At 43.5% G+C, this 25,231-nt stretch overlaps 1 protein-coding gene across 15 annotated transcripts in view; it reads right to left on the bottom strand.

Annotated features, from left to right (window-relative positions):
- Positions 1–25,231, bottom strand: part of ADCK1 (aarF domain containing kinase 1) — a 198,593-nt gene that overhangs the window by 154,518 nt on the left and 18,844 nt on the right. For 10 of the 15 annotated variants that reach the window (XM_053287354.1, XM_053287351.1, XM_053287355.1 and 7 more), the window contains 2 exons: positions 16,185–16,330; positions 13,771–13,854 (listed from right to left, as the gene is read on the bottom strand). In XM_053287354.1, the coding sequence (XP_053143329.1) occupies positions 13,771–13,854; positions 16,185–16,319 (219 nt within the window). In that variant the 5' untranslated portion in view covers positions 16,320–16,330. Of the gene's footprint in view, positions 1–13,770; positions 13,855–16,184; positions 16,331–21,990; positions 22,011–22,600; positions 22,620–22,707; positions 23,157–25,231 lie in introns of those variants that run through there. The other 5 variants (XR_008314250.1, XM_053287349.1, XM_053287359.1 and 2 more) reach the window with 4 other exon arrangements.

Consider the following 25,231-nt stretch of genomic DNA (forward strand, 5'->3'; position numbering starts at 1 on the left):
ACGGGTCCATGTACCGTCAGATCTTGGGTAAGCACCTCCTTCCCTCAGCCAGGGCATTGAGAATGGGTCGTGGATGGGTATTCCAGCATGACAATGACCCAAAACACACAGCCAAGGCAACAAAGGAGTGGCTCAAGAAGAAGCACATGAAGGTCCTGGAGTGGCCCAGCCAGTCTCCAGACCTTAATCCCATAGAAAATCTGTGGAGGGAGCTGAAGGTTCGGGTTGCCAAACATCAGCCTCGAAACCTTTCTGACTTGGAGAGGATCTGCTAAGAGGAGTGGGACAACATCCCTCCTGGGTTGTGTGCAAAGCTGGTGGCCAACTACAAGAAACGTCTGACCTCTGTGATTGCCAGCAAGGGTTTTGCCACCAAGTACTAAGACATCTTTTGTGAAGGGATCGAATACTTATTTCCCTCAATACAATGCAAATCCATCGCTGACTTTTGGGCACTGGGCTTTTGAGGGTTTGTTTGTTGTTATTCCGTCTCTCACAGCTACAATAAACCTACCATTCCAATTATAGCCTGGTCATTTCTGTGTCAGAGGGCAAATGGACAAAATCAGCAGGGGATCAAATACTTATTTCCCTCACTGTACCTTTTGAGTTGTATCATCACCCAGCACAAAAATTAAACAACAAAAATCTTAATTTGGCACGGGCAGAGGAGAGCCCTGTTACCCCTTGCTAACTGAGCAAGTAAAAAGTAAAGTGTGCCATCAAGTCGATTTCGACTCCTGGCACCCACAGCTACAAGAGAGGTTTACCATTGCCATCTCCCACGCAGTCTGAGATGATGCCTTTCAGCATCTTCCTATATCACTGCTGTATAGGTGTTTCCCATAGTCTGGGAAACATACCAGTGGGGATTGAAACCAGCAACCTTCTGCTTGTTAGTCAAGCATTTCCCCCACTGAGCCACTTAAGGTGGCACAACTGAGCAAAGAGGCACCTTTTAAAAGTGGTGATTCTCTTATACTTAGCAGGGGGAGAGCAACTGGCCCAATCCATCCCCAGCACAGCATCCCTCCATTGGCTGTTGTTGGTGTCTGTGTTATGTTTCATTTTAGATTGTGAGCCCTTTGGGGACAGGAAGCCATCCTTATTTATTTATTTTTATTGCTCTATTTAAATAGCTATGGGAAATTTTGTTGAAAAGTGGTGTATAAATATTCGTAGTAGTAGAATGAAGAACTGTGTCAGTGGTCACTCCTCATGTCACAGGCACTATCCAATAGATGCTTGTGACATTGATGCTACCCTCTTTGACATGCTAACTGCATTAGCAGAAATAGTCCTATCTTGTTCAGAGTAGAAGAATTCTTTTCCAGCAACAACTAGGTGCTATTTGAGTGCTGCTAAAATGTGATATTCTCTCAAGGGAAGTGATAACTGGAGGGAATCTTCCACTCTAAATGAGTAACAACTGTGCATTCATTGGGCAAAGAAACTATTATCTGGAAAAGCAAACAACCCCCCTATCTACTCTGGCAGATCAGGGGCCTTCATTTTACTGACTTCTCTTTACCACAGAACAGCTTACATGTGAAGCAGATGTTATGACAAGGCCAAGCCACTTTTCCAGGTTTACCCTTTAATGGAGAAAGAGCACCTAGTTAATAGAAGAAATGGGTAATTATGAATACGATGAATATTTATATACCACTCTTCATCAAAAAATTTCCCAAAGCGGTTTACATAGAAACAAACAAACAAAATGGCTCCCTGTCCCCATAGGGCTCACAATCTAAAAAAGAAACATAAGACAGACACCAGCAACAGCCACTGGAGGGATGCTGTGCTAGGGATGGATTGGGCTAGTTGCTCTCCCTGCTAAATAAAGAGAATCACTACTTTTTAAAGGTGCCTCCTTGCTCAGTTAGTACGTAGGGGACCAACTCATCATCTGACCTAGTATTAGGTCATATGATGAACTGATGTTAGAACAGCAAATGGCAGACATGTCTTAGAGTTTCCTTTAATATACAAACAGTGCTTGTCATTAGTGCAAGTTTTAGGAACCAGGAACCAGTTTTTAATTTAACATAAGGCCCATTCACAAGTTATGTTCAGCATTCCTACGAGTGTACAGTTTACACAAGTACAGATCTGTGCACAGGTACAGTCATTCACATGTTATGATGAATACAGGTACAGAAGTACACTTCCTATCTGTACTATGCATTTGAAGGCCCTGTATCAAGGTTCACTTTTTAAATGAACACAGGTACAGTCATTCACACAAACACATGTACAAGTGTAGAGATGATGTCTGAATCAGGCAATAGTTTTCGAAGGTTGTGTGCTCCCTCTCACCTTTAAGACCAGAGGTCATACCTATCCTGATTTAGAACTAGAAAGATAAACAGGAGTATGGGTGTTCCCTGCAACAAGGCTACTGCTCACCTTTCAATCCACTAAATAAGACTGGAATGTCACAGCAGTAGCACTGGATTTGGACTAGCACTAAGGGGGGAAATCTGTTTTGTTTTTAATTGTCTTGAAAGGGGCTGAAGTCCTTTAAGGCAATAAATTTATTAGAGCTATGTTTGATCCAATAACAAAGGAACAGCCCCACCTGGAGGTGACAGGTGGGAACACATACAAAACCAGGTGAGGACAAGGGAAGCAGAATCCTCCTGGGCAGATCTTCAAAATCAGAAATGAATCGCTTGACTTGTGAATAGTATATAGCCCATGCCTATCTTTGGAATTACAGGAGAAACTATTTAAAGATGTGTTCTACTACTAGGATTGAAAACAATGATGTAGAGAATGTTAGCTTTATAAGGCACTATTTATTTCCTTCAAAATGCATCTCACAAGAAATCACAGTGGAATATAGTCTGTTCCCTTAAGAAACCCCTCAACAGGCTGCAACTATACCTGCTGCCAAACAAAACTGAACCATTTGTAAAATACACTACCACCCTCACAACAGCCAAAATGAATCATTCCGTTGGGGACCCTTTATAGGAAGAAAGGGAATAAGGAGATTATTTCCGTTTATTTCACAACCTGCTACACTCTTTGGGTTAAAGATTAATCTGTTGCTTGCAGGTTTTCCTTAAACAGCATTTGTAGGAAATGCCAAGCCTTTCCAACTACACAGCTGTTTCACAGCCATGCTTCAGTACCATTTGAGGTACTTTTGTTTTCAGTTGAATGGAAATTCATGTCCCAGGGCATGGGCTGAAGGGAGATTTTAGAAATGTTGCTGAAGCTAATGAGAGCTGGGTCTGATCAGTACCTGGGTGGTAGATCATCAGGAAAGTATCCATTTTATTTACAGTCCAGTGCATTTACTGTGGTCCACAGACCAAAAGTTTAAAAAACCAAATTTATCCCTACAATTTATATACCACTTTTGGAGCAAAGCCCTAAACAGCATACAAGTTTCAGCAAAACTCTCAAACCTTTTTCTTTTTAGACAATACTTTCCATGGGGTCGCCATCTTGGATTGAGGTGCATTGAGCCATCACAAACAACACCGTCCAGATGACCCTATGTGGCACAACAGCTATGATTTGATGCAAATTTGGTGCAAATCAGTGCAGGCATTGCAAAGGTGCTGGGGGAGGGGGAGACACACAGACAGCAAGGCGATCTCATAAGGGTACTTTCCATACAGAAAGCAGGCTAAAAATCAGCACCAAACACACACAGACACACACACCACCACCACAACAACAACATAGCAGCAGCAGCAACAACATAGCAGTAAGGATCACAAGAGCAGGGTGCAGAGGAATTGCTTTCAGCCCCATGGAAGAAAAAGCAGAGATATAAATGTAATAAATAAATAACAAGCAAACAACTCCCTATGCAGATTTGCAAAAAAGCCATTCACTTAGTGGTTAAGGTTCTGACCAAGGTCGCTCTTGATCCAGAGGCCTAGCACCCTGCTTTGCCACCTAGCCCTAGACTGGCAGCAGAGCTGCAAGTTCCAAGTTAGAAACAAAGGGCACAGAGGTGACAGCCATTCCACAATTTTAGGGATTGGTTGAGATTCTAGCCCTATTCAGCTACTTTGTTGTACAAATGTACAGATGTCTATACACAGAGAGGTGTTTTTGTGTGAATGCCTGCAGCCCTGTTCACATATAGCAATAGCAATAGCACTTACATTTATATACCGCTTTATAGCCGGAGCTCTCTAAGCGGTTTACAATGATTTAGCATATTGCCCCCAACATTCTGGGTACTCATTTTACTGACCTCGGAAGGATGGAAGGCTGAGTCAACCTTGAGCCCCTGGTCAGGATCGAACTTCTAACCTTCTGGTTACAGGGCGGCAGTTTTACCACTGCACCACCAGGGGCTCATTTGTTCAACACTCATATGTTCAACACTCAGTGTACGCCAGTACAGATTTGTACTCAGGTATAGTTATTCACATATCATACTGAACACAGGTACAGCAGTACACTTCCTATCTGTACCATGCTTTCAGGAGACTGTGCCCTGGTGTACTTTTGAAATGAATGAAGGCATAGTCATTCACAGAAAAAGATGTACGAGTGCTCCCCATAAAAAGAATTCCCAGATGTTGTTGACTACAACTCCCATCATCCCCAGCCAAAAGCCATTGCAGCTGGGCATGATGGGAGCTGTTAACAACATCTAGGAATCCCTAGGGAACACCTGTTGGCAATACACACATCTGTACACTCATACAACATAATATCTGAATAGGGTTTTATCTGTGTTCATTTTAAAGTGAACTTAAGTACAGGTCCATCAAATGCATAATTTGGCTCAGGGCTCCATTCTGTCACCAATACTTTTTAACATCTATATGAAACATCAGGGGATTGGGTGCTTGGTGTTATCAATATGTTGATGACAGCTGGGTGTTATTTCTACTTGTCAGTGATATCAAGAAATGGCATTAGCCCCTTAAATGCCTGCCTACAGGCAGTAATGGGCTGGGTGAGGGATAATAAATTGAATTGATTCCAAGAAAGATGGAGTGCTCGTTGTTGGGGGTTGTAATCTGCAAAATGGATTAGAATTTCCTGTACTGGATGAGGTTACACTCCCCCCAAAAAGAACAGGTTCGTAGTTTGAGAGTGCTTTTGGATCTGGGTCTCACCCTGGTGTTTCAGGTTGAGGCTGTGGCCAGAAGCACTTTTTACCAGCTGTTATTGATTCTACAAATTTGCCTGTTCCTTGAGGAGAATGACCTGAAAACAATGGTACATCAGCTGGTAACTTCCAGGTTGGACTACTGCAATGCACTCTATCTAGGACTGCCTTTGTGCATAGTACAGAAACTTCAATTAGTTCAAAATGTGGCAGCCAGATTGGTTTATGGAGTATCCCGGAAATACCACATTATGCCTATTCTTAAACAGTTGCACTGGCTACTGATATGTTTCTGGGCAAAGTACAAAGTGCTGGTTATTACCTTTAAAGCCCTGAATCACTTAGGTCCAGGTTACCTGAGAGAGCACCTTTCTCTACAATATCCCCAAAATTCATTAAGATCCATCGTTAAAATCCTGATCATTAAGATCATGAGGGATCTGTCTTTGGATGCCACCAGTTCATCTGGTGGCAACCTGAGATCGGTACTTCTCAGCTGCCGCCCCTGTGTTGTGAAACACGCTCCTTGTGGATATAGAAGACTGTCTGAGGCCTTCGGGAGAGCTTTAAAGACCCATCTCTTCAGCCTGGCTTTTGATGATATCTAGTTTTAACCTTAATTTTAAAGAGATTTAATCTGGTTAAAAAAAAATTTATTTTAATTGTTTAATTTAATTTAATGTAAACTACCCTGAGCCACTTCAGGAAGAGCAGTATATAAATTGAAATAAATGAACGAATAAAACAAAACAGATAGGAAATGTACTGCTAAATGTATCTGTGTTCAACATTGCTGTATCTGTGTACAGACGTACTTGTGTACTATACACTTGTACGAGTGTTAAACATAACATGTGAATAAGGCTTCTATCCCCTAATTCTCAGCCTATATACTGTAAATGGTCACACCCAGTTCTAGATCTGAGAAGAGAGAAAGCTTAGCAGATCAGCCTGACTTCAGGGCATGGCCTCCCCTCACCCTTCCCGTGCCAAAAAAAACCTCCACAGCTCATCACACTACTTTGGCACAAATTACTCACACACCTGAAGCTCTGAAAACTGCATCTTGGAGGAAGAGAATATCTCAGTCCTGCTCTTTGGAAGAAAGAAATTAATTAGCCTCCCCAAATGTCCCTGACACTGCAGTTCTGAAGCCAACAGAGTTAACGAGAAGAACAACGCTTGCTTAGTGTTTCGGGAGACTCCGTGCAAGCAGGTTTGTTTCCATTTCCTTATGGAGAAGAGTGAATAGTCCCCCAATTTGCTGCCCATAAAGAGATGCTAGGAACTGCCTGGCTGTGAACATTAGCAGCAAGAGCAGCTCACACATGAAAGGAAAACAAGAGAGGAATGGAAGATGAAGCTAGTAGGAACCTGCCTAAGAGCCCATGGGGAGCCCATTTCTTGCTTAATCTGCTCTGTGTGTAATTGTTTCCTAATGACAATGTCCTTATTTGGCCCCAGCAGGCTCAGGGACTGGGAGTGCCTACTAATTGCTGAGCATTGTCTAGTGACTATAGGCCACCTCCAGCCTCCGAGGCAAGATGCCTCTGAATACCAGTAGCAGGGGAGCAACAGCAGGAGAGAGGGCACGCCCTTGTCTCTTGCCTGTGGGCTTGTCCGAGGCATCTGGTGGGCCACTGTGGGAAACAGGATGCTGGACTAGATAGGCCTTGGGCCTGATCCAGAAGGGAGGGCTCTTATGTTCTCACTCTCTAGAGGTGAACAACAGTCAAGAGTATACTGTAAGCTATAGTAAATAAAAGGATAGAAAAAAAATGTCTCTCTGATGGATGGCTTGGAGATTTCCATCTCTGAGAAATGGAAATAATATTTATACTTGGAATGAGTTTCAAAAAGAAACTGAAAACTGCATACGACGCTTAGAGGATTCGTCCATAACCAATTTGTTGGGCCTGTTTTATTGTCATTCTAATTCCTTTAAAAATGCAAGGACTTGAGCAGCACAGCTACACCAAAGGAAAGCCAAAGGCAAACCGACCAGACAGGAATTCATTAATTCAATTTGCAGAACAAAGCAAATGGAAGAAGTGGCTGACTATACCTGGCTTTATTTTATTTGTTTATGTCATTTTTGAATTCTGCTCTTCCTCCAAGGACCTCAGAGCAGCATATGTGGTTTTTCCTCCCTCCTTCTACCTTCACAACAACCCTTGAGGTAGGTTAGGCTGGGAAAGAGCAACAGGCCCAGGGTCACCCAGTCAGCTTAAAAACTGAGGAGGGACTAGAACTTTGGTCTCCCCATGGGAGACCAACACAAGCTGTTGACCAATCGGCTAGTAGCCTTTTTCTGGTTCCTTTTGCAGAGACAGTTGGTAGACTTGGGCCAAAGACAGCATGAAGGTTTGAGCAAAGTCATATTCAGTGTTGAGGTGTGGCGGGGTGGGGGGTGGGCTGTATCCAACGACAGCATCCTAAGAGCACACCTGCAAACCCTGCCCCAGGGCCGACATGCTGAGATTCTCACCCCTTTGCTCTCCGGAATAAATTACAGAGTTTCTCTGCAGAGCCAAACTCTGTAAACATGAAGACATTCTTTTCATGACTGGAGGGCTGAGGCAGCCCAGCCTTCCAATCACAGAAAGAATCTGTCCACGGTTACAGAGTGTGTCTCTGCAGAGAAACTTGGTAACTGTGGACATGGGGGCAGGGGGGTGTTGAGGCTTCTGAGTGCATCAGTGCTGGAGCAGGGCTTGTGACCACGCTCTTGGGAAACTATACTCACATGCACTCTTGTTTTAACATCTGAAGAGGACTTAAGTGAGCCTGCATTCAAAACCAGGATGGGGCTGAGGAGTCATTTTATTTATTATTTTACATTTATATCTCACTCTTTCTCCAAGGAGCCCAGAGTGGTGTACAACAACTCTCACAACAACTCTGTGTCATACCTTACTGTAGCAATCGGCCCTCCTAAAAAGTGAACCGGAAGTGAACCCTGTCCTGTCTGTCAGGCAGAGACCTTTAGGGATCAGCCACTCAGCACATGGTGGCCGGGACCTAGAGGGCCTGGCGGCAGGAAGAAAGGGGTCTTTGTTCTCAGAAGGAGCCAGGAGGGTGATGAGAGAAGATGGAGAGCAGGCTTCGTGAGCACCAGCAATGAAGTCTTGCTGCCTTACGGCCAACAGCCAGACTGGAGACTTCACTCATGGAAGGACATCTGCAGATCCTTGGGAGACAGGATTGCAGGAAGCCTGAATTCTCTCCTGGAGTTTGGGGTGAGTTCATGGAGAAAGGAAGCCAAGGAGGGTATTCTCACGATCAGTGGAAAGCGGGCTAAGGGAGCTTAGCCTGCTTTTCACAGACTGTGGGAACCACCAGGCAAGCCCAGTTTCCCCAAAGTGGGTGGCCCGCTTAAATACCCCTCCCTTAGGCCAGGTTAGCGGAGCAAGCACTCCGCTAACCCGGGTTTTCCGGTTGTGTGCTGCAGCACTGCGGCTGCATGCCACAGCAACACACGAGGAGACCCCCGGCCAGGAGACTGCAAGCAGCCTCCTGGGCTCAGGGGTCTCTCCAGCATGCCCCGCACACTTGCACGGGGCATCCTGGAATTTCCGAGGTCCACACGGCCCCCAATCCCTGCAGCCCCCGCTGGCTCCATGACGGAGCCAGCAGTTGTGTGGGTGGCTGATCTGACCACCCAGGGCTGCAGCCTTGATCGTCTGCAGGGAGAGCGGGCTAAGCCTGCTCTCCCCACAAACCCCCTTATGGCGAGTCTCACTGATCATGAGACTCGCCTCAAGGGCTTTTTGGCTTCAGAAAGACTTAGACAGGAAATAGTGTGATAGCTAGCCTGTGTTAGACTATTTACTTTCCTTTTGTGCTTTGCAAATCCTTACACCGTTTTATTTTGTAACTTAACCTTCTAAGAACTCTAGCCTGAGCCCTTTCTATCCAACCAGGAGGCTGTAGAAGTCTCTCTATCCTGTAAAGGTGCTTTTAAAGGTTCCTTGCAACAGGGGCGGGGGTGCTTTTTAAATTATTTATGCAACTGGGTAATCACAAGTTTTAAATGGCCACTCCAAATACCAGCTGGGGTGTTCTTTGGAAGTAATCTTGTGAAGTACTGAGTATTTCTTTTTACCTGTAACTCAAAGCTGAGAGAGCCTCAGACTGAAGCAGTCTGTACTATTTTGAATAAAGTTTTTCTCTTTTTGTTCTTTATATTTCACCTACCTCCGAGTGGATTTTTAACTTAAGGCAAAGGGGTTTTACTCTGGTGCAAACATGCCTCAAGGTTAATTGTTCAGCAACCTACCAAGTTTTCCCACCACGTGGAAACTGCACGTAGAGGGGTTTTTGTATTTTTTTTCCATTGGTAAATGAGAAGGAGAGAGCTCTCTGGACATTCACCCAAATCTGGGGGGGGGGGCACTCTGTAATAATTACAGTGTGGTGGCAGCATATATTCTACCAATTTAAGTTTTAAAGGAACAGCCTTTGTTGAGCAAACATGGAGAGAATGAATCAGCATTTTTCTTTCCCCCACGTGGGCTTGCCTAAGACAAAGGCTGGGTTTAAATCCGCTATCTGCTACACTTACACATATGTAAATACAACAGAAGCATATTTTCCCCTGCCTTTCAGGTTCTAGTAACATGACCATTTCAGTCTGTGGTGGCCAGGGCAATACTGCAGAATGCCAGCTGCTTCAGCCCATGACAAGACACCTCCATGCATGTCATATGAAGGGTTTAACCTCTTTGGTGCCTCTTTGCCAAGTTAGTAGGGGTTATACACTGATCTTCAACAACAGTATCAGAGCAGTGTACAAAAATAAAAAATAAAAGAGCAAAATAAAAGCAATATATAAACAATGAAGACAGCAATATGATAACATAAAAACAAGGCAGAAACAGTTAGAACCCCAAACAGCACTATTTAAAGATATTTAAACTGCAATAAAAGAACTACCAAAAAATCTACAGTACACCATATATAAATATCAGCTACCATTAGAGCCAGCATATGAGATCAACAACTTCCCTTCCCCCGGAAGCACACTCTGCCATCCAAAAATATGCCCCAGAGGGTTGTGCAACCCTCAGGAACATTTTTTAGGTAACGCAGACTACTTCTGGAGTAAGGGGAGGTAGCTGAAATTCACCCTCCCACATACAAAAGCACTGGTGCAGTGTTAGTCTGGAACTTTTCAGAAGCATTGGTGCTACCTCAGTGCTTCTCCCATAGCACCAAAGCTTCGTTCATCTGGATGTCAACCACAGTCTTGAAATGATCAGGCTTCCACAGAGGAAGTGAAGCACCAAGGCAACAACAAGAAATATTCCTCTGCACTTTCTCCATGACTGCTATGGTTAAAAGTAAGATAAGTCAGCATTGATCTCAGCTAGCCACCTAATGGTGCAGCGGGAAATGACTTGCCTAGCAAGCATGAGGTTGCCAATTCAAATCCCTGCTGGTACCTATCTCGGGCAGCAGCAATATAGGAAGATGCTAAAAGGCATCATCTCATACTGTGCAGGAGATGGCAATGGTAACCCCTCCTGTATTCTACTAAAGACAGCCACAGGGCTCTGTGGTTGCCAGGAGTTGACATTGACTCGACAGCACACTATACCGAATGGACAATTAAAGAAGCCCAGTACTGATGGTAGGTTTGGTTGAATAATGTCTTTCAAAAATTGGACTGAGTTTCAGTGAATTTCTTTGTTGTTCTTGTTGTTTACACAGAGCATTGAACAGCCTATCAAAGACTTCAGGTTGCTACCAATCCAGAGCTGGTGAGGGTTTGAACAAAAGGTTTCAAGGCAAACAGAGACTATGGCAAAAATCTCACCGCAACTCACTGCACTAACCACTCACCTTGGCAAGGCTTTAGTGCTGAATCATGACAGACCTAGGCTGCCAAGAAAGAAGGAAGCAGCTGAAATGAACTGGGCTCCTTCCCCATACATAAAGCGAAAAACCATCAGCCAGTGCCTGACAGAGGTTAATGAGGCCATAGAGACACAAGGCCAAAGGTCAAAGTCTTGCTTGTACTACTGGCAACAGCTATCAAACCACAAGCTGCCTGCAGCACAGGGAGGGAAATGACAGTCTGCTCTTCTGTAAGAAAGGATATCAAGGTCATATTCCCTGTGTCAGAGCCAAGGAAGATTCCAGAATACCAGGCTTGAAATCAGAAAAGCTTCCAGTCATTCAAACATCTGCATCCCTTACCCAGTGGTAGAACTGGCTCCCCCTCTTCATCCGGAGAGATACATTTTAGTTGAGGATTCCATCCCATGGACCATACAGCAATTTACTCTCCCTTTCAGACTGCCAATAAGGCAGCTACTCATCCTAGGAAGACTATGTGCTGCTTGCCCATTCCTACTGGAAACTGTACCAAGAATCCACCAACCATTTCATGCACATCCAGTAAACTGCTGCAAGGAGGCCAACACTTCCAGACACTACAATCGTTTTTATGGACCATCATCATCCATTTTATTGCCATTTGCCCATGGCAGATTTTGCATCATACTTAGTGCCAGAACTGGGCCAGAACTGTTTGTGGCAGGCCACCACTACTTGTTTCATCTGAGTCACGTTTCTCCCATGCTTGGTGGAAAATAAATTCTTCTTATATTGATACAAAATTCTCCTGCTGCCTGCCCCCTAGCCTGCTCTTATTTTTCTTTCTGCATTGTGAGAGGGATAAGACTTGTCCACTCAACTTTCCCCTGCTCTCCTTGCCCATTTAAATCAAAGCATGAGCTATGACATCTTATTCTTTGTTGCTGCTTTTCTTTGAAGCTTTCAGCTCAGTCTTTCAATGGATGTAGCCCTATATAAATACATATATACTGTAATCCTGGGCCTTCTCAGTTCTACTTCAGGAACAGCCTGGCAAACCAGCTCTGCTCAACATCTGCCCTCCAGATCTTATCAACCATTACTTGAACTTCTGTCTCAGAACCATGGACTATCCTTCTGACTACTGCTTGATTATGTAATAATTGCTCAACCTTTCAAACTGATGACACAGCGGAACTTCAAAGGCCAGCCCAAAACCTGGCCTTAAACCTATGCTTGGATGTAATTCTACCTAGCAGTCATCAAAACACAAAAGAGTCATGCTGGGATGGACTACTGCATCCAACAGTAGTGAGTCAAATGCTTCTGAGATGTTAACCAGGAGACAACGCCCCACCCCTGTTGTAAAATATATCTGAATATCAAATTTAGCTATCATGGCTGTTACTCGACCTATCTCTCTAGGCTTCTGGCAGTCTGGCTTTTCACCTTGTTTGGATTGTGCACAACATTGATGATGATGATGATGATGATGATGATGATGATGATGTTGTAGTAGTAGTAGTAGTAGTAGTAGTAGTAGTTTATTTTATAAAGCAACTAAATTAGCTGTACAAGAATAAAACTGACAAGTCCTTGTCAATAGGCTTACAAATGAATAACAGGACAAAGAATGACAGAAAGAAAGAAACCTATATCAATGTCAAAACAGCCCAGCAGAACAGGGGCAGGGACACTGACGGAGGAGACGAGCCTGACCCCATTCGGAGGTAGCAATGCCCATCCCAAAAGTCTGGAAGGGGCATGAAAGGCCAGTAGCCAGCTGCCGATCGCTGGGCGGGAATGGCCTGGCAAGCAGATGAGAGAAGCCCTCACCCCTCTCTTGCGGCACCGTGCAATGACACTGGGAGAAGGGGCGGGGCCTATGAGGACGGCAGTCTCAGCTGCTGAAAGAGTGATCAGGAGGGGGAATAACCAGGCCTCGGAAGAGAGCCAGTAAGGGAGGCAGCTGAATGTCTCTCAAGTGGGGAACTATTTAATAGGCCCAGAGCCAATGAGAAGGAGGCCAGAGGAGACAGAAGGTGATGGCCCTTAGAGACTCCCAGGGAGGAGCAGGGCATTCTCTCTTACTGGCAGGTAAATGCGCATTCAGGTGGCTAAAAACCCCTCCCCACCCTCCTGAGGCATGTTGGACCCCAATTATGGGAGGAAGAAGGGGAAGCCTTACAGTGTTCTTATTTGATGGATTCAGTTCAATGTGTGCCATCTTGTGCTGCATGATAGTAGAGAACCCAGATCCTAGATTTCATATCAAGTGAGAAATTAATTAAGCCATATGAATTTGGCAAAAATATATAAGCTGGCATTATTCAACCTTCTGGAAGAGGCTCCAGGACAGAAACAGGAGAAACTCCAGATAAGAACTGAAGGACATCAACAGAAATATTGGCAATTTCAATCCTAACCGTTGTCACTGCAGATGCTCATGCACGCGCTAGACAGTAACTTCCAAACAAGTACAACAGAAGGCTCTAAATCATGCTGTCCTTACGTCTGCCTCGTTATTTCTATATTTCTTCTGGAAGATGAATCAAGATCATTCTTGTCTTCATCCTCTCACCCCACCTCATATTATACACATTTGTTCTAGCCTTCAACCACTATCTAGCCAAGGATGTCAAAACTCTCGTCGTTAACCCAGTCAAGCAGTTTACATTTCCATATGGGCAGCAGCTGAAATGCTGGCTCTATGCATCATTCTGGACTTTGGCAAACTCCTTGAAGCAGGGAGACAAATCTGTTTCTTCTCCAGCACTCTGCTAAATCAGCAACTGAGTGGGTTGGTTTAGAAAACTGCCATTGGTGGGTATCCTATTGGGAAACTGTTGTCCCTTTACCTGTGATTTGACATACTCATACTCTTCTGTCCCACGTGGAACACTCCGGAGAGAAGTGAGATAGTCATAGGTAATCACTGCTGTCTACAAAACAAGCCAGAAACAAAATCATAAGCAATGTATCCTAGTGCAGCTCATTCACTTTAGACTGCAGCTCTTTCAGTTGAATAAAGGAAAATTGAATCTATGATCCCATGACCTGGAACTACAGTCCTCCTTGCCCATTTTGTTCCATTTCTGGCTGTCTAGGAATTCATCTTCAATCCAGCAAGTTACCAACTTTCCATTTCATCTACTCAGAACCACCAATTTACTGAAATATTTGGCAAAGGGATGTTGTTCAGTACTGGGTTCCAAATTAAGATTCAGTTTAAAATACAGAGAGAGCATAAGTAATTCCTAATATAAATTAAAAGGTTTAAGTAACAATCCTAACAACACAACCTTTCTAGAAACTAGATCAGGGTTTGTTCTATTTCAGAAATAAGGAAAGAACTCACTGCCTCTCAGAAAGAAGCAAAAATGATTTGTCCAGTGTTTAAGGAGGTTTCTTTATCAAAGGTAAGAAAAGGACTTAGGAAAAGCAATGGCTTTGCCTATATATTGTCAATCAAAACAGGCCCATTAATCTAAGGTCTTGACTTTTTTTAAAAAAGGGTAAGACTACCTTTATACACAAATACCTTTTCTTTTCCTCCTACCCAAGTTTTACAACTGTATCACAATCCAATATAGTGATATCATGTCTGCTGTCATGGTGATAAAATTTGGATGTAGCTTAGATACAACAATAACAAATAACATGCTTTATCGGAATGTAAGGGGCAAATTGGGAGAGTCTTCCTTCCTCATCCCTCCGGTGGGATCTGGCAAGTTGAACTCTCATTTCATAGCCCAAGTTCATACACTCATTGGAGCTGGTGCCGCCTCTGCATGATGAAGAAGTAAATTAAATATCTCCCATCCACCCAGTAAGGATGGCAAAGGACCATATTTTCCTACTTCACTAGTCAGCATATGAGTTCAAAACCAGATGACAGAAATTCTAACAATCTGACAGGATCCCAAATAGTATGTTATTCTGAGTTGAAAGTTTACAGTTTGCTAACTGTGACAAGTGTTTTAATCATGAATATATGATGATTCTGTGACAATCAGAATGAAAACAGCATCACCACTATGTGAATGAGCAAAAAGAAAGAAAGCAGGAGCAAGTAAATATATTTTTGAAGGACACTTGATGCACTACCTTCTTCTCAACCAAAAACATGACATAGAAGCCCATGGGGGGCGGGTGATAAATTGTGAACCATTACAGAGTGTACATGTTTTTTAAGTTAACTGCCAAATAAAGGAAACTTCATAGCTCTGTTGTTTCTTATCACTGAAGAGGTCAAATGAAAGTCCCACTTATCTGCATTACTGCAGTTCATCTATACACTGTACTAGATGAAGACCATTTTTGCAGTCACTCTAATAGATGATGACAATTTTGGCGCAAATCCAAGCTTGGGTATAAGAAGAACATGAAGAGAGAAGGAATAGGGGTGGAGTTCACAGTATCTCTAAAACCTAAATAATAAAATAGCTCTAAAAACTTCTCAGTAGGAAGGACTTTCTCCCACTTTGAGAACGAAGGAGCTCGCCTCATCCCTTGTCTTGAGATGCTGCTAGCTGTTGAGATGCTGATGCTGTAGCAGCATCACATGAAAAACCAAAAGACAACAGGAAGAGTTCCATAAATGGACCCAGGACCAACCTTTCTCTGTGGCTGCCCCAGGGCTTTGGAATATGCTCCCTGCTGAAATAAGAGCATCTCCTTCTCTGTTTGTTTTCAGAAAGACCCTCAAGACTCTCTGGTTCACGCAAGCTTTTAATTAGAACTTCAATAATTTTAATAATTTGTTTTAGTAACTGTCACTATTGCTTTTATTGTGTCTCAAATATTTTAATCTGTGTTCTAAATGTTTTATATTTTGTACATCACCTAGAGATGTATATATCAGGAGGTATAAAAATATGATAAATAAATGGCTATCAAAATTCTTTTAGCAGAAAACCCCAAGTCCCAGTGACTTGATGCTTTCTATTAAAATAATTCTGATACCTGATCACTGAGCTTTTCCTGTTCTCTTCGTGAATATGGGCCCATTGCTGAATCTTTTCTATGATTATCCAGGATTTCATGATTTCATGATTTTCTCTTCACCATCAAATGTAAGAACACAGTAGACTGAAGTATAAATTCCTGATGACAAACACCCACAGTAGGACAAAAATATTCAAATCAGATACATTACATGTTAGTAAATGGGTCCTACATCTTTTTAAGCCAGTTCTTCTAAGCCCTGGCCTAGAAAATCTTTATGCCTTCGCTCTCATTCCCTCTCACAAGCTGCCAGGTTGAAACTTACCGTGGCAACAGCTCTGCCTACTCGAACAACCCCAAAATCATTGGGATCCAGCTGCTTGTTGCTGTGCAGGTAGAAACCAGTGGTGGCTGCTGCTACCGTGGCAAATGATGCAAGCTTTAAAGCCCTTCTGGCCATGGCAGCAAACACTGTGGAGAAATAAAACAGGAGTCATCACTGAATGATGGAAAGGAAATGTATTGCAATATTCTAAAATGAGGTGGCAGAATATTCTGATTGCTAAATATTTATATACCTTTTCAACAAAAGTTCCCAATACATAGAAACAAACAAACAAATAAATAAATATAAATGAATAAATAAAATGGGTCCCTATCCCCAAAGGGCTCACAATCTAAAGAAGAAACATAAGACAGACACCAGCAAAAGCCACTGGAGGGATGCTGTGCTGGGGATGGATAGGGCCCGTTGCACTCCCCCTGCTAAATAAAGAGAATCGCCATAGTCTGATGGTTTCTTAAAGACTTAAATACAAGTGGCTAACCTACAACATAAGCAGGAGTTTTGCGACACTTCTGGACAATAGGAAGGCAAATTCAAAGTATGAAGGAAGAACTATGTAACTAGGAAAACAGGTGGCCTGTATTCCTGCCCATGCCTCTTATGCTGCAACAGTGCTTGATTCCTAGCTGAGTAGCTGGGAATTGCATCGGCAAGAGCTGCAACACAATGTGCTGTTGTGCTCACAAGCACTACTCTCAGGGTGAAAGTAGACACAATTTCACCAAAAGTGTGTTTCCAAGCATGTGTTTGCCCACCAAGGAAATGGAAATAAAGGGGCAGGGTACAGGAAGGAGGTGAGGAACACCACATTTCCCATGTTTCCTTGCAATGCCTAGTTCCTCCCTCAAACTTTGAATCCAGCTCGTGGCATACTTCCCAAGAAGGTTGGCAGCTACCAATCAAAAGGACTATCAGAGGACAGCATGGAACAATATTCCACTATATCAATGGACAACGAGGAACAATGTGTTTTGATTGTGGGGAAAGCACATGTAGGGAAGGGGCTATGGTAGAGTTCATGTTTTGCATGCCAAGGTTCCAGTTCCAGTCTCCAGAATATCCAGTTAAAAGATTCTCATGGAGCAGGGCTGGGAAAAGACCTCTGCTTGAGACCTTAGAATAGACACAATCCTGGGCCAGATGGACCAGTGATCTGGCTAAGCGTAAGACAACTTCAGATATTCATATGAGGTTAAATATTACATCAAAACCTTCCTAACTGCAGAAACAATAGAAGCCAGAGTGGTTGCAGATTCCTCTTTAGTGCATGAACACTAGGGTGGACGATACCATCGGGGGGGGGGTCGTGATTTTTGACAAGGTCTATATACCCCTAGAGGTGGAAAATAGGTGGTAGCATTGCCATACTTCCAGCTTTCAATGTGTTCTCATGTTTTATTGTCCCGACCATATGGTATGCAGCAGCCAAATTTGCAAGGATGTTTTCAAAGCTTTTTAAAAGTACAAAAAACACAAAAACTATTATAAAATTTTATTGATGTTGTCAGAAGAATGGAATTGACAATTGGCAATAATGTTCTCCAAAGATTACGCCATGGAGCAAGTATAATTTGTTCATTGTTACCCTAACCTTAACTCTTTGCTCTGTGCAAAAATGACGGCAATTTTACCATAATCATTTGGGAGTAGGGATAAAGGAGGGGTAATAATAATAAGTGCAACAATGCTCTCACCTATTTTCCATCCTTCTATACTTTATGCACAACATTTCTATTCCCAGCTTTCCCCTTTTGGACTTTTCTCTCAGCTAAGGCCTAAATCTTTTTAGCAACAACTCCTTTGAAAGAAATCCATCTCATTTTCAACTTCCTTCTATGTTTTCTTTTATTGTTTTCCAAGAACTTGTGCTTGAGAACTCCATCTGCTGCCATATTTTAGTCTCACCTGCAGACATATTGTGCAGTTTGTGTCATTACAACTATTGTCACCGCCACTAATTGCAACACCCAGCACAGAGAAGCAACTTCAGTGGAAAACCAGAGTGGCAGCTGAACTTTTAAGCAGCAAAGGCACCTGCTTTTGTGCTAATTTCTCTTTGTAATAAAAATGGAGTTATTAAAATATAAGGTAGAGAGAATAATTGCTTAGAAGAAATTGTTTTGGAAATGTTCCATAAGGCATCACTGTACCTCTAGCATGTAAATGAGCTGCTCTAACATCTCAGAGCATTTCCCAGGGGGAATTTTAAATGCCCCATCAACGATGCAATATGCTTCTAACATTCCAATTCCTAAGCACAAGAACTCTTGTCCTACTGAATCTGTGGTATTTGCTATTGCAAAATATGTGCACGGAACCAGTTCAAATGGCGGGTAGTTCTACTGGTTCAAAGTTCCACTGGTTCCACTGGCTTTTTGCCCAGGCATTTATTTGATTCTCTGCTGCTGCTCTTTATAATCTTTATTGCTTTTATGCTTTTTGTTTTAAATTTTTAAATCAGATTTGTTTAGTATTTTTTTCCCCACTTAATATTTTAATTGTGTCTTTTTTACCATTTTAATTGTGTCTTTTTTACCATCTTGTGTTAAAAATTTTTTGCTATAAACCGCCTTGGGATTGCTTTAATGAAAGGCGGTATATAAATTTAACAATAAATAAATAAATAAATAAATAAATAAAAGGTGGGAGGGTACATCTTTAAGGGCAGGAGAGTTTGAACTTACCCTTCCCTCCGCTTTCCCCCTGCCCCACACCAACGCTCCGTTTTTAAAAAGTCCATCGGGGCAGCAGCGTACAGTTGCCCCCTTTACTGGAAGAAACTGGAAATATCCAACATGCCTGCGTGTGCCAGGCGCGTGCACACCATGTGCATGCCCTCCCACAACGTGCCCATGCCTGGCATGCTCAGGCAGGTCGGATACTTCCAGTTACTTCCAGTAAAGGGGGCAACAGGGCAACAGAGAAGTATGCTGCTGCTCCAATTGACTTTTCAAAAATGGAGCGCCGGCAGGGGAAGGCAGAGGGAGGGGTAAGTGCATCCTCTCCTGCCCTTAAAGATGGGGGGCAGGAACCAAAAAAAGCCCCGCCTTCAAACCACCCTCGCCCAGTTCTATGCAGACCATTGATCCATCTAGTTCAGGCCTGCTCAACTTTGACCGCCCCCCAGCTGCTTTTGGACAACAACTCCCATAATCTCCAGCCACAGTGACCAATAGCCAGGGATTATGGGAGTTGTAGGCCAACATCTGCAGGAGGGCCAAAGTTGAGCAGCCCTGATCTAGCTTCATACTGTCTACACTGACTGGCAGCAGCTCTCAAGGTTTCAGGCAGGGTCTCTCCCAGGCCTACCTGGAGATGCTGCCAGGGAGTGAAACAGGGACCTTCTGCATACAAGCATATTGATGCCATTCCACTGAGTTATGGCCCCATCCCCTAAGGGGAATATCTTACAGCAGCACTGAAATGTAGTTACCCATACACATGCAAACCAAGGCAGACCCTCTTTAGTAAAGGGGGAAATTCATGCTCACTTCCACAAGACCAGCTCTCCTCCCTTTCCAGTCTTGCTTTCTTCACTCGCTACATAGAACTGGCAGCAAACTAATAACTAATAATACCTTCAGAGAACAGGTCCTTTTTATTAGAACCTAAATAGGACAAGCAGTCATGAACACTGAGAAATCCAACACAGATATTGCAATCACATTCATGATTAGGCAACTTGTAAACCATTTTGTGCAATTGTAAGGATAGGAATAAGTGAGGCTCTCCATGAATGCAAAGATATAAAATCTTTACCATTTCCCCCCTCCCTCTGGTAACTGCCTTCTTTGAAGATGCCCCGCACACTGAGGGCAGAGAAAGGGCTAACTTATTTTATTCAGAAAACCACACAGGTAATGTGATACACCTTTCGCACATACGCAGTCTTTCCTGGTGGAAACCCCACCTACAAGCATGAGAGAGGAGCTTTGTGACTCACTGCAGTATTGGCTAAGGCCCATTTCACAAATCACAAGGCAGTAAACATGAGTTTGCTAATGAGTATATGCTCATCAGAAAGCAACAGCCTAACTGAGCTTCTGCACAAGGGCCTGTATGACCCAAGGGTCTGTAAATGTGTGTGTTGCATTCATACTATCCGTTGTTTGGCATACGCTTAAAAACATATCCCCTAAAAACCTAATGTGAGCCAGCATGGTGTAGTGGTTAGAGCAAGGCTGCTCAGCTTCAGCCCTCCTGCAGATGTTGGCCTACAACTCCCATAATCCCTGGCTATTGGCCACTGTGGCTAGAGATTATGGGCGTTGTAGTCCAAAAACAACTGGGGGGCCAAGGTTGAGCAGGCCTAGGTTAGTGTTGGACTAGGACAGGGCTGCTCAACTTCAGCCCTCCTGCAGATGTTGGCCTACAACTCCCATAATCCCTGGCTATTGGTCACTGTGGCTGGGGATTATGGGAGTTGTAGTCCAAAGACAGCTGGAGGGCCTAAATTGTGCAGGCCTGGACTAGATCTAAGTTCAAATTCCCACTCAGCCATAGAACACACTGGGTGAGTCTTGGGCCAGTCACTTATCTCTCAGCCTAACCTACCACACAGTGTTGTTGTGAAGATAACTGTTGTGGGCTCCTTGGAGTAAGAGTGGGATATAAACATAAATAAAATAAAATAAAATAAAATAGAGTTTGTATTATGGACCATCACCCTACTGCAACTGGGGGGCAGGGGGACGTGGTGCACATATCGCATGGTGTACCAACCAGCTTTTACAAAGAAATAAGGGTGCAATCCTATGAATGCTTACTTGGGAGTAAGCCCTGTTGAACTCAATGGGACTTACTTCCTCATAGATGAGATTGAACTGTAAATTTCTGGGACAACAGTGAGCAATGTTAAAACTGGGTCTCTCCTGAAGAAAAACTGTCTCACATCATTTCAGGTTAGCATTCAAAAGATGCCAAGAATAGAAGTATTTTAAGCCTCTTGTGTTCTTCAATACTACTTTTTCACTTCCAGTTGTGCTCATAGAGTTGGTATCTGCTTTCAGTGCAAACCCATTTTTTAACGAGTCAAGGAGATCTATAAATTATAAATTCAGTAATTTAAAATTTAAATAAATTTTAAATTCAGTAATTAATCAGCGGGAAATGACTTGACTAGCAAGCCAGAGGTTGCCGGTTTGAATCTCCACAGGTATGTTTCCCAGATTATGGGAAACACCTATATCGGGAAGCCGCAGCAGCGATATAGGAAAATGCTGAAAGGCATCATCTCATGCAGTTACCACCAGGCAGTTCCCAGAGTTGCCCCAGGGCTCTGGAACATGCTGCCAAATGAAATCAGAACCTCCCCATCTCTAGCTATTTTAAAGCAACTTTTGAAAACGCACCCATTTTATCAGGTTTTTAGTTTATAATGTGTTAAAATTTAATTGATGGTTTTAAAAATTTGTTTTATATGATTTAAGGTTTTAATACTTGGATTTTAATTGTAAATGGTCCAGATATTTTATATGGGGCAGTATAGGTAGGTAGGTAGGTACGTAGGTAGGTAGATATGCCAGTGCATATATAAGCCAGTGTAGTCATTAGAGTGTTGGACTAGGACCAGGGAGACGAGAGTTCAGCCATGAAACTCCCTGGGTGACTCTGGGCTAGTCACATAACTCTCAGCTTAACCTACTTCACAGGATTGTTGTGAGGATAAAAATAACCATGTACACTGCTGGAATCCTTGGGAGAAAAAGTGGGATATAAAAATAAAAATAAATAAATTCACCTTTGGTAGAAAGGCAATATAGTTGGGTTTTAAATAAATAAATACCTTACGGTTATTCTTTGTAAAACATAGTTGGCCACTGAAAGTAAGAGCCCAGTGAGATATTTTCCCACCATGAACCTGCTTCAATGCAAACAGGGATGTCTTACAAGCATTTGAGGCTGCCTCCTCCTAGCTGCTTGCTCTTACGTTGGGTAAGACAGACCATCTTATCTTACAAGGGAACACGCAGAATGTGAAAAAAATAACCTAAAACAGAGGAATTTGGGACAGATCTTCGCGGCGGAGAGACGGATTTTGGATTTCAGAGGTCAACCAAATGACCGAGGCTTAACGAGGCTGAGCCGGTAGTTGAATGGTACAAGTTTATGAGGATCGAGGGGATTGGGTGCATTTCGGGAACGAAGGCAGTCAGAAGATGCTGATTGGGTGAAGGAAAGATCGTTAAAGCAGCCGGTCCCATCAGTGGGGCTGGAAGGGCTTGATGGGGGGGCGGGCGGGGGTATAGATGGGATGCCCCTACACTAATTGCATAACTGGGTTTGGGAAGCGTGGGGAAAGGGATCGGTTCTATTTCGGCTCCTTAGAATATTCTGCGTTTTTGACCCCCCAGCTCGTTACCCGACGTTCTAAATTCCACGAAGCTTTGTCCCACCGCTCGAAATGCCAAACGCACCCCACCTCCGCGCTCGCCCCCCTGCACTCCTCCGGCTATCCATGAAACCATGGAGTCAATGAGGAGCGCTCATTCTTCGCACTTACCGGCTTCCAGGGCACCGCGGCAATTTTATTTGGCGAAATCAAAGGTCCCCCCTCCACTCCTCACACGTGGTACAGGCTTTTCCCTGCAAGGGATCCTGGAACTTGTAGTTTTTCCGCTGACGTCGATGTTGTAAGATCTGCGAGGAGCATGAGCTCTTAAGAACTACAGAAGCGGTGTACGGAGCAATCTCATTGAAAAGAAATAGGAGGGAGCATTGGTCATGTTCCGCTGTCAACCAACAAGTTACCCTGAGACCGCCGCCTCCACTAACACTTGTTTGTAGTACCGCTTTAAAAATCTGCATGCGTCAGCAGCTGATTTCTTTCTGGGAGGTGTAATAATAAGTATGTTCTGTGCTGTGAAAGTCTGTGGAAAGAACAGGACAAACCACTTCTTCTGCTTTCAGTCATCTCCAGAAGTATAATTCCCGATTAGCCTCCTCAAAGCGTCCGCACCCTACGGTATTATTACCGTCAGTCTCAGCTGGGCACATAATTACTGCCTGTGTAGGTTCTCGGTTCTGTTTCCTTTTAAGGTTACCCTTTTAACACTCATTCAATAATGTTGTTGTTGTAGTAATCTCCAGGATGCAGTATTGCAGTTATTCTTATTTTTCAATGTACCAAAATAACATTTTGGCACACTAGATTTGTCAGACATTAGGAACTGAATATTATTTGGGTTTTTACTCCATTGACCACTCCATCAGCACCAAAACAAAAAACGGCTTGTCCCCAATGGTAGAGTGAGAGTTCTAGGTAGAGTTCATCTGTCTTATGCTACTACTCACATCTTCTGACTAGCAAGGGATATAACGCTTCTGGCTGCAACTTGTTGGTACTCTTTTGTGGTTGTTGCACTGTTCTGTTTGTTTGGGTAGTTTTGTTTTGATTTTATTATGTTTATACTGTACAGCAAGGAAAAGGCAGCTTATAAATTATTTGCATAAATGTGTTTAAACAAGACCTATCCATTCTTAGTTAGAGAGAGAGTTACCACTGTTGTACTAAATAGGGAAATTGTATGGGTGCTGCCAATGATTATTTATTTGTTTGTTTTGTATACTGCCTTTCATTAAAACTATCCCAAAAGGATTGTTTACACAAAGGAAGGTTTACACAAAAATTAAAAGCAAGACTATAAAAATAACACAATTAAAATATTAAGCTAAAATATAAAACAAATCTAACTGAAAATATTTTAAATACAAGCATAAAAACTGTACAAAATACAAAGAAGCAGCAGTAGAGACAATCATATAAAAGCCTGGGTAAAAAGCCAAAATGTAACATGCTTTCTAAAAACTGATGGAGACTGAGGAGCGAATAGTCACTGGGAGAGCATTCCAGAGTCTGGGGGCAGCAACAGAGAAGGCCCTGTCCCGCATGCATGACAACCGAGCCTCCCTCATTGTCAGCACCCGGAGCACAGCCCCCTCAGATGACCTCGTCAAGCAGGCAGCAACCCTTGGGAGCAGATGGTCCCTCAGGTATCCCAGGCCCAAACCATTAAGGGCTTTAAAGGTCAAAACCAGCACCTTGAATTGGACCTGGAAACAAACTGGTAACTAGTGCAGCTCTTTCAAAATGGGTGTGATGTGATCCCAACAGGCAGATCCAGATAAAACCCTAGTTGCCGCATTTTGCACTAGCTGCAGTTTCTGGATATTCTTCGAGGGCAGCCCCACGTAGAGCATGTTACAGTAATCCAGCCGTGACATGACTAAGGCATGGGTAACTGTGGCTAGATCTGCCTTCGCAAGAAAGGGACACAGCTGGCGCACTAATCAAAGCCGTGCATAGGCACCCTGGCCACCACCTCTACCTGAGCTTCCAAAAACAGAGCCGGGCCCAGTAATACCCCCAAGCTGCATTATACTTTCTCCTTCAAGGGGAGTGCAACCCCATCCAGAACTAGTAAAATCTCCTCATCCCGATTGGCTCTCCTACTGACCAACATTACCTCCATCTTGTCTGGATTCAGTCTCAGTTTATTAGCCCACATCCAACCTATCATGGCCTCCAATCCCCGATTCAGGACATCCACTGCCTCCCTAGGATCAGGTGACAAGGAGAGATAGAAATGAGTGTCATCAGCATAATGCTGATAACTCAGTCCAAGTGCCCAGATGACCTCTCCCAGCATTTTCATGTAGATGTTAAATGGCATGGGGGACAAAACCAAACCCTGTGGGACCCCACAGGCCAATGGCCATGAAGTCGAGCAATAGACCCCCAGCACCACCTTCTGGACCCTCCCTCCCCCCCCCCAAGAAAGAACCAGAGCCACTCTAACGCAGTACTTCCAATTCCCATACTCAAGAGGCAGTCCAGAAGGACAGTATGGTTGATGGTATCGAACGCTGCTGAGAGGTCCAGCAGAACCAACAGGGACGCACTCCCCCTGTCTAGTTCCTGGCATAGGTCATCCACAAGAGCAACCAAGGCAGTTTCAGTCCCATATCTGGGGCGGAAGCCAGATTTTGAAGGGTCCAAATAATCCATATCATCCAAGACCCTCTGC

This window comes from Hemicordylus capensis, chromosome 1, assembly GCF_027244095.1.
Source record: "Hemicordylus capensis ecotype Gifberg chromosome 1, rHemCap1.1.pri, whole genome shotgun sequence".
In the NCBI taxonomy this organism is placed as follows: Eukaryota; Metazoa; Chordata; class Lepidosauria; order Squamata; family Cordylidae; genus Hemicordylus; species Hemicordylus capensis.